At 45.7% G+C, this 13,281-nt stretch overlaps 1 protein-coding gene across 4 annotated transcripts in view; it reads right to left on the reverse strand.

The window, feature by feature from the left end:
* LOC135586556 (nuclear pore complex protein GP210-like) overlaps nucleotides 1-13,281 on the reverse strand; it is a 53,009-nt gene that overhangs the window by 7,854 nt on the left and 31,874 nt on the right. For all 4 annotated transcript variants that reach the window (XM_065170129.1, XM_065170134.1, XM_065170118.1 and 1 more), the window contains 4 exons: nucleotides 6,912-7,014; nucleotides 6,691-6,821; nucleotides 6,430-6,501; nucleotides 6,061-6,142 (listed from right to left, as the gene is read on the reverse strand). In XM_065170129.1, the coding sequence (XP_065026201.1) occupies nucleotides 6,061-6,142; nucleotides 6,430-6,501; nucleotides 6,691-6,821; nucleotides 6,912-7,014 (388 nt within the window). The remainder of the gene's footprint in view (nucleotides 1-6,060; nucleotides 6,143-6,429; nucleotides 6,502-6,690; nucleotides 6,822-6,911; nucleotides 7,015-13,281) is intronic.

Raw genomic sequence — 13,281 nt, forward strand, 5'->3', positions numbered from 1 at the left:
AGATCTCAACGCCCGGTATATAACCGAAGCCCCATCCAGCCCTGTGCCACCCGGGGGGTTCCTGGGGTCTGAGATGGCTGACATTTTGGTGAGCGGAGGCAGCTCTCCGCTCACCTCCCGCGGCACGCGAAAACGGAGCTGTTTTGGGCTGTTTTGGGGCTGTTTTGCTCGGACCAGGTGAGCGGCTGTTTGTGGGCTTGCAGCTGTTCGTTCATCCTTGAAAGCCTTGTTTTTCTCCCTCTCCCTCTTTTCTCTTGTGCACACAGGGTGTTCGTCGAATTGCTTGTAAAGCTTCCCTTTTCGCGAGACTTCGGGACTTGTCCGTTGCTCGTTCTTTCGATCTAACTCTCTTTCTCTTTTACAGGTCCTTCGGGACCTACGAGAGGTTACAAAGTAGCTGATCCTTGCGGAGCAATATCGCAAGGGCGAAGCGCGACTTAGGCAACGCAAGCTAAGTTCGCGTCTTTGCCACAAGGGTGACTCGCGACTTAGGCAACGCAAGCTAAGTTCGCGTCTTTGGCCGCAAGGGTGCCTCACGCCTTAGGCAATTCCAGCTAAGGTCGTGACAAGATGGTATCAGAGCGGGACAAGCACTCACAGAAACACTTAGCATGCAAACATGGGGGACCTAGCGGGGCTGCGTTGAGGGCAGTCAGCACACGCGCGACCGTTTGGGGGAAAACGAGCATGGAGATGTAGGGAAAAAGAGTCGCTCGGAGTTGCGAGCATCTGAGATTGTCATTCAGAGGAATGGCCAACCCTTCACGCAAGAGGCACCACGAGAACAAGCAAGCTTGGAAGAATATGGAGCGTACAAACGTTGGGATGGCTGAGTTCAAGCTACGGCTCGACGTTGACAACTATACTTGATGGTGCTCAAGGCAAGCGAGACGCTTGGTAAAGGATGAGACCATACAAGGTGGAATAAGTTGCTCAGCGACCGAAAGAGTTGTGCAAAGCTCACAGAGGTGAGGGGAATTGCTAACTCGAAGAATTCGGTACTCATGCATGGGCTTGTATACGAACGATGGAATGTTTGCGGCCATCCCAAGGCGATCGAAACTCAGCACCATAGAGTATTGAAACTTTCTCTTCGGCATGTGAAGGATACGTCCGTAGGAGGATGAAGTGTGCAGCGAGTTCAACATGTCGTTAGGCCTTGAGTGGTGCAGCGGGGGCTGTATTGACGTGGAGTCGCAATCTAGCAAGTGCATTTGCAGGAGGCAAAACAATGCACAGTTTGCTCAGCAAATCGGAGTAGTCCAAGGGGATGGTGGTCTCCGAAACGAAGAGAGATGTTGCTCCAACGGGACAGTTATCCAAGAGGGATAGATGCTGGTTTCTCTAGAGGGAGAATCATGTGCAACAAACCGCACATGTTGAGGAGTACCTCAACAAACAATAACTCCACGAAGCTCAATGGACCGAGAAACGGTGAGTCGTCACATGATCTCGCTTGAGAGATTGTATTGGTGGATGCATTGCGAGATCAAGTGGGGGAGCGACCCAAAGCAACACAAATGAAGGCACACTTGGAGTCGATATGGAGATTGGACTCAAGGGAGGGTTGACCCGGGGAATGGTGGGCGCAAGGGCCACCATCAACTCAATGCAAAAACGAGGAACGGAACAACTTGGGTGTAACTTGGCGAAGTACCCAAGCCGCATGAAGGGAGCCAGCATAGAAGATGGAACATGGAGCGGAGGCACAGTGCTTTCCTTGGACAGAGGTCAAGGACATGAACTCTTGCAGAGGCAAGAGCAGGATCATGTTGTTCCATGGGTCCTTCGTTCTGACGGAGAGGACTCATCTTGCATAGTGCCAAAGACGGAGGGAGCTTCTAGGCACATGCACCTTAGCTCGGAAAAGCATTTGATAGAGGAACTAAGGCGACTCAACTTGCGGAGGCAAAGTTGGGTTCAGAAGGCCTTTGCACGGGGCAAGAGGACGCGAAAGCGAGTATTCTTGAAGAATATATCACAGTGTTGCCAGTCAAGTTGCCAGGTAGGAAGTGGTGCGCAGCGGAGATTGTGCTGGTAGGGGCAGAGGCCCAGGATCCAAACAATGGTGCACTAATTGCAGCGAAGTCGGTGGACTTCGGGAGCTACTAGGCGACGAACTGTCCTAGAGCGGTGCTTCATCTAGGTGTGACCCAAGAGTGGGTGGATGAAGGTTGATTGTCAAAGGAGCGAACAAAATCGAAGGTGGAAGAGACCCTGCGATGTATTGGCAGATTCCACAAATAGAGGGATCACAATTCGAGTTCATCCCACAAGGATCAGAATGCAATTGAGATGTCACCAGGAGGCGACATGGTGCATCAAATTTTGCATCGGATAAAAGTCTTGGTCATCAGCATATGGGAGCTGTGTTCCACCAAGGGAAAAGTTCGAATGCAAGTACCAGTGAGTGCCATGGGAGGGACTTGATTATGCAGAGGTATGATCGAAGCAGCTGGAGAGTTGAACTGCTCCAAAGCCCATATTCGCTTAAGGGAGCCCGACAAGTCAGAGGACAAGATCGAGTAAGCGAACGTTACTACCAAGGAAGCTAAGGAGAACAGAATCGGTGCAAACCCTACAACGTGATGGCAGAGGCCATGCATGGGAGTTGCAGTCTGTCTTTCCATCGACCAAAGGGAGCTGCTTGAAGAACACAGAGGTGTTGAAGCAGGGGGGTCGAAAGGGGCGAGGAAGCGACGATGAGTCCAGAGGGACTTAGCTACCCAAAATCAAGCATCAGTTAGAATGGAGGTGGACTCGGATAGTAGGGCCATGAGTATGGCAACGCCATGGTACCGCAAAGGCGGGACTTCCGTGAAAATCATTGATCCCTTGCTCTCATGGAGGGAGAGCGCTTGGTCGTGAAAGGGGCCGAGGAGGTGGAGCATACAGAGGCAAACTCCAAGTACCAAGACAAGGCTAAAGGGCTGAGGCCAAGGAACTTCGTAAGACCGATGTCAACGAGCTTCTCATCAAGATAGCCGAAAGTGAAGGACTTCGGGTCATGCAAGAGTGCACGACCAAGGAACGAAGCAGGCAGTACGCGGTGTTGTACCTTTGCTACTCAGTGGAGTAAGCGGCCGGGTTGATGGAGAAGACGGTACAATCCCAGAGGCGACCAAAACTATTAGAGACTTACTCCAAATTGGGGTGAAAACTTCCTGCATTTCAGAAGTTCAATGGCATTGAGAAGGTGAATCACAGTAGCTAACTCATTGCAAGGAGTGCAAACACTTCGAGTGCTTCAGAAGTGTGAGCAAAGAGCAGGCGAAGGTCAGTAACCAGCCCGATGCATGGAATATAACCCTCGAGGAGGCGAGCGAAGTCAAGTAACCATTGCCTTCTCAACTCGTAAGAGAATAGGTGAAACCGAGTACCCCAATTCTCTTATCTATCCAGCAGAGGAGTGTTGCATAGGTTCAAAGACCCTTCGAAGATAATAGAAGACAATAATTGTCAAATCCTCACCAATGGTGATCAGTGCTACTGAGAGTAGATTATCTGCTTCATTTCCCAACAGAATGTCAATCGAAAGCGGAAGTGATGCGAATCTACTTGGAAGTGACAACTAAATGAAAGAAGAGTTGATGGACATTTTGTGGAGGAAGGACCCAAAACTTCGAAAGTTTACGAGGCGATGCTCGTTAATGCTCCAACAAGCATCCACCCAGTTCAAGTAACATGTGGTATTTGAGAGACTGGCGTATAGTAAGGATGGTCTTTTCCTTCATCTGGAGGATCCGCAAGAATCAACAAGGATCAACATAACTCAGCCAACTCCACACTAGAGTCAAAGTCATTGGCGAGTTGAAATAGCATAGCAAATCAAAAGTTCGACTACTCAACAATAGCAACGGAGAGCAATTGGGAGCCAAGAGGCACATTACAGCTAGAGCAGAAGATTGAAGACTCAGCAAAGGCGAGGAGTTGTAATGTCGGCAAAAGGCTTCGACGAGGATGTCGAAGGAATAAGTGGGGGAGAATGTCACGGACAAAGTTCTAAACAGGATGTTTGATGTAATACTTATATATGTCCGTGTCTTTCTGTTTGTTCATGCTTTGCACAGTATGTAGAGGAACGATCGAAGGCTTAACAGCCCCATTTTAGTTGGGTTTGGTGGCCTTCTTAGGCTTGTAAATAAAGGTCGTGTCATGTAGACACTTGTGAGAGATATTCGGTCTATAGTGAACAATTTCAACCCTTTGTTGTGCAACTGTTCAGAGCTTGTAAAGTCTATTTGTAATTTTCATTGTCTATGAAGTGTTTTCGGAAATGTGTGCTTGTGGATCCCGAGTAAGGCGTTTTCTCTAACCCGTTTTCTCTTTTGTAGTTCCTAAGGGACCATGGGAGGTTTCGGGGAGACTGACCTTTGCGGACGGACACACAAGGGTGCCGCACGACTTAGGCAAAACTAGCTAAGTCCGTGATAGAGCGGCGACAGCGGCAAGCGACGACAATAGCAACGAGCAACGGCAGCGACAGCGTGAACGGCGAGCAGGGTTAGGGTTGGGCAGCGGCAGCTGATATCGGTGCTTTAGTTGGTTCGATTGAACCAACTAAAGCACCGGAGACCGAACCAGACCTAACACGCTGGTTCGGTCGCTTGGTTTAACCCAAGCGCTCGCCCGAAGCGCCCGGCACCTAAACTCGGGCAAGCGCCCAAGCGGCGCCTCTTTGAAGTGCATCGCCTAGAAATGAAGTGAGGCACTCGGGCCCTGCCTCGCCTCGCCCGAGCGCCTAGGCAAGCGCCCAAGCGCCTATTGAAATCACTGGTCCGTACCATCATTAAAGGGAAGGAAAGAAATGGGGTAAACCTTAAATTGGTAAAGAGAAAAAAAGCTTATTTAACCCGCCATAATACCAATCTTTTCTTTTTCTCTCTTGGGCCCCAGACAAATCTTCTCTTCCATTTTGGCCAAGGACGATCAAATCTGATAGGGATACCAACATATCATCCTCCTCTCCTCTCTTTCCCATTCTTTACCCCTAATAGTGCTAACCCTCTCCAATCATCAGCACAAGTTCCTTAAAGGAATCAGCTTTTATCCACAAGAATCTGACAAAGATTCTACAACCATCTTATCTAGGTGAGTTCCAATAGATTCTAGCCATCTTCACCAGCAATTTGAGAATGGATCCAAAGTCCACACAATCAAGATTTCTCAGATTGAAAGGGACAAACTGTGCCCAAAACTCCCAGTCTGCTGATACCAATCTATCTTAAGTTATTCTGAAAACTACAAATGAAGTTTCTCACATAAAGCCCAAAAACCTTTATTTCCAAGGAGTCTTCACCTTTCAATTTTGCCTAGATAGTGATTCTTACTGTTGAATATTTTCTCAACCATGTAATGATTTTTAGCTCAAAGTTCTCTATTTTTTCCTAATTTTCATTATCCATTTATTTAATATTTTGGGATTTTCAAAATCTTTCCTATGTATGAATTTTTAGAAAATGTGTTCATCATGAAGATGATTAATGAATCTGGTCTTGCCAAGCTGATCAGATCTTGATCATGAAACCCATGGCTAATTTTAATTTCAATCTCGATCCCTCAAACCTTGGTCAGGCAAGTACAACTGAAAAATAAGAAAGTATGTGGGTTCAAGGATACAAAAGAAAAATTGCAAATAAAGACATAATTTGAAGAAGAAATTTTGCCGTCTAAGGATTGCCTCTTGTGCAACAAAGCATGTCAGTGACTAGAATCAGACATGCTGTTTATGCTTGCAGGGACACTATTTTATGCTCATAACAATCCATGATGATCATTTGCTCCAACTTACACATGAGACAAATCTTAGAAGAAATGCATCTTCTGCCACTATCCTGGTAACCTAAATTCTTTGGATTAAGTCAATCCAGCCAGCACAGCAGCCTTTCAAGATGCATCAGAGACTACTGTTTAACAGCATATCATAAGAATGTGACAAACAATGAAGAACTTTCTAGCAACAGAAACAAAAAATAAAATAGTAAAGCAAGCATAGTATTTTAAGGATAAGAATCAGATTAATCTAAAGTGAAATAAAAGCAGGTAAAGCGAGGCACTTACCATCACCAACTACAGTAAAGTTCAGATATTGGCCAACATGAAGAACCGGATTCCTAGGATACAATTGTGCACCAACTGATACCTGGCGAGGTTGATATTCTCAGTTCAAATTTAACACTAAAATTGGAATATTGGAGCTTGTGCAAAGCACCAATCCATAAAAGTCAAGCTGCTTGACTAATCTTCATGATGAAAACGACTAAGCCAAAGAAATTTTCAAGTGAACTTGGTTCTTCCAAACCAGAGAGTTCAACAAATATGTTCAAGCAAGAGAAAAAGAAACTAGTTTGACTTCCAAAACCAGTGTTTGGAAATTGAGGCTGGCTGCTGTTATTTTCTATCAATTTGATAGCATAAGCAAATCAATACCAGAATGAAGTCCGCATTTCTTGGGTTCCTATTGATGGATATCCGCACAAGAGCATTACCAGGTTTCTTTGCCTACATGATAAGGAAACAAACACCAAGGAAAAAAAAGAGGAGAATCAACCAGGAAGTCAATCATGGAGGATACAAAAATTGACACTGTTGAATGCTCTGTTATGAACAATCAGAACAAGCCTAGACCAAGCCATCTAGTATAAAATAATAAAATATCTTGAATGTGATAGCAAAAGAGAGCTGACATACCTCTATAAGGACATGTTCATTGCCATGTGTACTGTTATTATCCTTTGATGACATGAAAATAGAGAGGACATCAGGATGATTAGTCTCAACTTCCAGTGGAACCACACCGTGTGCTTCAGCAAAAGGATAACCTAAAATGGAACATTAAGTAGAAAATGACAGATCCAGCCTCAAGTTCTAAGAATAGACTAGGTACTTCAGTTAAGCTGCGGGTAAAGTACCTAAATAATCTGAGTACCCAATATCTAACTCAAGTTTAGAATTGACGGCAAGATAGGCAACATGTAACAAAGCTTCTGTTGTAGTTACCCATACTTGTGACACCTGAGCAATAAAGAACACATTAATTTGCCTAAAATAGCTTACTCTACAAGCTAATACAAGACTTGCAAGTAGCAAAAATTAGAAAGAATATATTTAACGAACATCGATATGTTTGCAAATGATAACTAACTAAGCAAGACATGTCACAGATAAGCTATACAAGGGAAAAATGCCCTTTCACAAGGTAAAAAGGTAAATATCCAACAAAAGAAATAAAGCACAATGTTGTATTATTGTACTAATGACCAAGTTATTGGCAATCAAGATAAATAACCAAAAACTATACTTAAGTTTCAGCATATGAAGGGATGGGCAAAAGAGGAAAAACAATAATGAATATGTAAATTAGTGGAGTAAAACAGAAAGTTATATGTGAAGGAGATATGATTTGCTTTAGCTTTCTTAAGATTTAAGACAATGTACAGATGATATGGACAGATGAAAAACATAGATGAAAGCAAAAATGAAGTTAAGAGGCAAAGTTGAATAATAAAATATTAATATTAATACTACAAGAATTGTTATGTTGGATATTGAAAGACTCAATGGCTTGATGCAGACACCAAACACAGTAAAATTTTATATCATATTTCCAGAAGGACAATGCCATGCCTTCATGGATTTTTAATCTAAATTTCTATTGGAGACACTTGTAGAATATGGCTGGTCTCTTTGACAAGTCACTTTGTTTGCATTAACTGCAATTTTCCAAACTCGAATAAAGATTAAGATATTGATATAACTATTTGAAGATATGATGAAACTGTAGCACTGGGAGTCGTCCGGAATTTCCAGGTAAATTGCAACTTAACTAAGGTGAAATGTTCTTTTAGTATCCCTAAAAGACCTACAAGAAGGACCAATTCTAACAAAGAAAAAATTTTCATGTGGTATGCTATTAACAGTAGAATATTAATAAAATACTGCACTGCACCAACCACACCAAACAATTTTTTGGTTTTTCTTATTGTTGTGTTAAGCAAGGATTTAAATCTCAGCCAATATCAGTTTTGGTGTCCAATCGGGCTAGTGCGATACAAGCCTACCAGATTGTAAGGTTTTTAATTTTGAATGAAACCGCCTAGTATACGTATCAGTCTGCCAGCAGACCAGTACGCAGACCGTCCGCTACCGTCAATTAGGGCTGTTTCCACCCCGTTACTACACGTAATCGGTCGGTGACGATTGATTTCAATTGTTGCTGCCTGCTATGGGGTAGGATTAGCCGAGGGAGAAGGAAGAAGAGGGAGAAGAAAAAGGAGAACCTGGAAATTCGACATCGCTCTCCCTCGACGATCCTAACCCGTCGCCACCCTCCCTCGCCAAACGCCATAGATGACTCCTCGTCTAAGGCGACAAGGCCTCAACGTCGTCAACGACTTCTCATTCGCACTGTCACGAACTTAACTGGAATTGCCTAAGTCGTAAGGCACCCTTGCGGCCAAGACGCGAACTTAGCTCGAGTTGCCTAAGTCGCGAAGCACCCTTGTGCCAACTTCTCAGACCTAGTTGGGATTGCCTAAGTCAGGAGGCGCCCTTGCGACAAACGCGTCCGCAAAGGGTCAGCCTAGTTGCAACCTCGTATAGGTCCCGAAGGACCTGTAAAACAGAAAGTTGATTAGATTGAAAACGAGCAACGGACAAGTCCCGACGTCTCACAAAGAGGGAAGCTTTATAAGCAATTCAGCAAGCACCTTGTGTGCACAGGAGAAAAAAGAGGAAGGAGGGAAACAAGGACTTTAGAAGGCAGAACGAACGATTGCAAGTCCACAAACAACTGCTCACCGGGTGCCGGGCGCGAAGGCAAGTTCCCATCAAGTTAACGTGCGAACTTGTGAAGAGTTTTTCAACGCCCAACAATATACCGAAGCCCCATCCAACCCTGTGCCGCCCGGGGGGTTCCAGGGTGCTGAGATGGCTGACGTTTCGCACGCAGCTGCAGCTTGCAGAAAACAAGCCCTGGCACGCGAAAACAGAGTTGTTTTGGGCAGTTCGGCCCGGCGCGACGAGCGATCGCACTGCAGCGCTGCAACCTGTTCGAACATGCATTTTTACAAGCAAAACCACACAAAACTAAGGCAAAACATGCTGCCATGTCTATGTACAAGCATGCAAAAGCGACGAACGGTTCGTTGAACGAAGTTGTTGCGGGTGCGCGACGACCGTTCGTGACATTCTCCCCCACTTAAACTGTCGACACCCTCGTCGACGCTTGTTGGTAGTTGTTGATGATTGCTTCTTCATGTTGTAGGGCGTCTTCAGGCTCCCAACTGACTTCAGTTCGGGGAAGCTTTCGCCACTTCACCAAGTATTCAGTCTGCTCAACTCCATTGGGTAGCTTTATCTTACGATCCGCCAGAATGATTTCAACTTGCTTCTCGTAGGAGGCTCTGGTGGGGGGTAGCCGAGTTGGAACACTTCGGTAAGCATCTTGCGGATCTGAGTGGGTAGGCTTTCAAGTTGCCGGCAGCTGCAACCTGTAGGAGACGTTGCCCACCCTACTAATAATTGGAAAGGGCCCTTCATACTTACGCATCAATCCTTTGTGTACTTTGTTCCTAAAGAATTGCAGTGATGCTGGTTGAAGCTTCACCAACACCAAATCGCCAACTTTGAACTCCTATGGTCACCTTCCCAAGTCGGCCCACTTCTTCATCTTTTTGGTCGTCTTCTCCAAGTAAGCCCACACAATATCTGCATTTCGGTGTCATTCTTTTGCAAAATGATATGCTGACGGACTACTCCCAGTATATCCGATAGCCAAGGTATGAGGAGACGATGGTTGTTGTCCTGTAATGATCTCGAACGGGCTTTTGTTGGACGCAGAGCTCCGTTGCAAGTTGTAAGAGAATTGGGCTATGTCCAACAACCTCACCCAATCTCGTTGGTTGACACTCACGTAATGCCAAAGATATTGCTCCAGGGGCGAGTTTATCCTTTCGGTTTGTCCATCCGTCTGGGGGTGGAGGCTTGTGGAGAAGTATAACTTAGACCCCAACAATTTGAATAGCTCGGTCCAAAATCGTCCCAGGAACTGAGCGTCTCGATCACTGATGATATTGTGCGGGACTCCCCAATATTTCTCCACATTCTTCATCATCAGCTTGGCCGCCTCCTCTGCCGAACAATGTAAGGGTGCAACAATGAAAGTTGGATACTTTGAAAATCGATCGACCACCACGAGTATCAATCTGAGTCCCCCTACTGCCGGCAAGGTTGATATGAAATCCAAGTAAATGCTCTCCCACGGCCTTTCTGGTACGGGCAACGGCTCCAAAAGTCCCACCGACTTCCGCTACTCCACCTTGTCTTGTTGGCAAGTGAGACACGCTCAAACATATTCCTCCACATCAGTCCCCATCTTCGGCCAGTAGAAGGCCCTCCACATCAGACCATGCGACTCCTCATCGTCACTGCTAGATTCTGAACTGCTTGAACTAAGGGCGACGGCTTTGCCCTTGTCTGATTTGGGGGGGTGGATAAAAGCTATTAAAGCATTGAATGCATGTTTTTATGAGCACTCCCTCACCATGTGCGGCCCTCCGCACAAGAAGTATCCGCCAGGTTTTGGAGCCTTGCCTTTTGAGCTTGGCCCTTTGTGGGATCTCTTCTTCCTTTGTTCGCCTCCGGACTCCTTCCCTCGAGAATATTTTGGAGGACGATTTCCTGAAGATTGTTTCCTTTTTCCCGGGTCCTCAAAGGAAACAAAGTCGATGAGCCTTTCTACGACAACAATTGCCCCGATCACATCGGTGACATTTCTTCGATGCAGTTCTTATTGAGCCTATGGCTTCACACTATCGAGGAAGCTGAACAACTTATCCTTTTCGGACATGTCCTTTATGTCCAGCATTAGTGCAGAAAATTGCTTCACATAGTCTCGAATGGAAGTACTTTGGCGAAGTTGCCTCAACTTCCTTCTTGCGACGAACTCTGTGTTCTCCGATAGGAACTGAGTTCTCAACTCCCGCTTCAAGTCCTCCCATGTGTCCACTCGACACCGACCTTGTTGGATCTCCTCCCAACGGGTTCGCCACCAAAGTTTTGCATCTCCGTTCAGATACATGGTTGCAATAGAAACTTTGGTTTCTTCAAAATCAGGCCTCGTAGCTCGAAAGTATTGTTTCATGTCGAACGAGAAATTCTCGAGCTCTTTAGTATTCTGGCACCTCCATAACAATGCGGCTCGGGTGCCCTCAAGTTTTGTGGCGGCAAAACGCAGGTGTTGCTTCCTCCCGCATTCAGTGCCCTTGTGAGCATGGTCACCCTGGAAGTAAGTTCTACCACGACTTCCTACAGATGTTGCACGGAGTCGTTAATGTCGTCCAACAGTCGATCGACTAAGGCCTCGACCTTGTCGTTTTGGGATTCGGCTTCTTCTTGCGAGCTCTCTACCCCAAGAAGCCTTCGTTGGCCTTGGTAAAGTTCCACCAAGCTCGCTTCAAGAACGTCCAAGCGGGTTTCCGCCGCTGTGAGTATCTCCTTATGGCTCTTCTTCCCTATTGGCGCTTCAAATTGCGCCTCCTCCACTCGCGGAGAGTAACCAATTTCTTGCTCATCATGCTCACTGCCATGATCCTCCAAAGCGACTCCAATGACATGAAAGCGAGTTTGCACTTGCAGCCCACCTGCGGCTGCTTGGGGCAAACGCCCGATTTGCCCTGCCTTTCTTGATTCGCCACGATCCTTTGCCATGGCGAAATTGCGAAGTTCCTTCGCTGCTTGCTCGAATTGCTTGCCCGCACTGATACCACAATGTCACTTACTTAGCTGGAATTGTCTAAGTCATGAGGCACCCTTGCAGCCAAGACGCGAGCTTAGCTTGAGTTGCCTAAGTCGCGAAGCACCCTTACGCCAACTTCTCGGGCGTAGCTAGGAGTGCCTAAGTCAGGAGGCGCCCTTACGACATATGCGTCCGCAAAGGGTCAGCCTAGTTGCAACCTCGTACAGGTCTCGAAGGACCTGTAAAATAGAGAGTTGATTAGATTGAAAACGAGCGACGGACAAGTCCCGACGTCTCGTAAAGAGGGAAGCTTTACAAGCAATTCAACAAGCACCTTGTGAGCACAGGAGAAAAGACAAGGAGGGAATCAAGGACTTTAGAAGGTAGAACGAACAATTGCAAGTCCACAAACAACTGCTCACCGGGTGTCGGGCATGAAGGCAAGTTCCCGTCAAGTTAACGTGCGAACTTGTGACGAGTTTTTCAACGCACGACAATATACCGAAGCCCTATCCAGCCCTGTGCTACCCGGGGGGTTCCAGGGTGCTGAGCCATCGTTTCGCGTGCAGCTACAACTTGTAGAAAACAAGCTGTGGCACGTGAAAACAGAGCTGTTTTGGGCAGTTCGGCCCGGCGCGACGAGCGGTCGCACTGCAGCGCTGCAACCTGTTCTAACATGCATTTTTACAAGCAAAACCACACAAAACTAAGGCAAAACATGTTGCCATGTCTAGGTACAAGCATGCAAAAGCGACGAACAGTTCGTTGTACGAAGTTGTTAGGGGTGCGCGACGACCGTTCATGATAGCACGGGGAGACGCCTCGACGACATCGCCGAGGCTTCGTGGGGAGAAGAAAACAAGGTTTCTTCTCCCCACGCGGGGAGAAGAAACGAGACAACGTCGCCTCAATGACGTCGTCCTTGTTTTTATTTTTTTCTTTTTTATTATATATATACTGAACGGTAAGCCAGAGCGTACTGCTCAGTATACTCGTACCGTATTGTATCGAGCTAAGCACGATACTCTGGTATGGTGCAAAATTGCGAACCTTGCCAGATTATATCACCAAGACAAGGAAATAAATGAAAATCTAATACCAACTGATACCAAGTACACCATTCCAACAGGTAGAATACTAGTCCATGATTGAACTGGCAAATGCTGGTCAGTACATGCTAGTCTTGGCAGTATTTAATTGATTCCTTGGCACTGAAGCATACTACAACACATGATCAGTATGAACTAGTTTTTATTACTGGTACCATTTTGTCAAACCTAGATAAAATATAAGAATTAACTCATGGAAGATGTTTTATTTTACTAGAAAAATGAAGGAACAATTCTAATTGTGGTTTCTACAGTAATCCCTAAGAATTAATCAATTATATTCTTCAAAAGTGCCCTTAGATGAAACTAGTTTGGAGTAGGATTTTTTTTCTAGTAAAAAAAAATTATCTCCTTGTAAGATTTCCTACATCTAAGACACTTAGAGGAGAGGGAAATGAAACAAGAATGAAGATTATGTAAGAATATATCTGCTAA

This window comes from Musa acuminata, chromosome BXJ1-4 (genome assembly GCF_036884655.1).
Source record: "Musa acuminata AAA Group cultivar baxijiao chromosome BXJ1-4, Cavendish_Baxijiao_AAA, whole genome shotgun sequence".
Taxonomy (NCBI): Eukaryota; Viridiplantae; Streptophyta; class Magnoliopsida; order Zingiberales; family Musaceae; genus Musa; species Musa acuminata.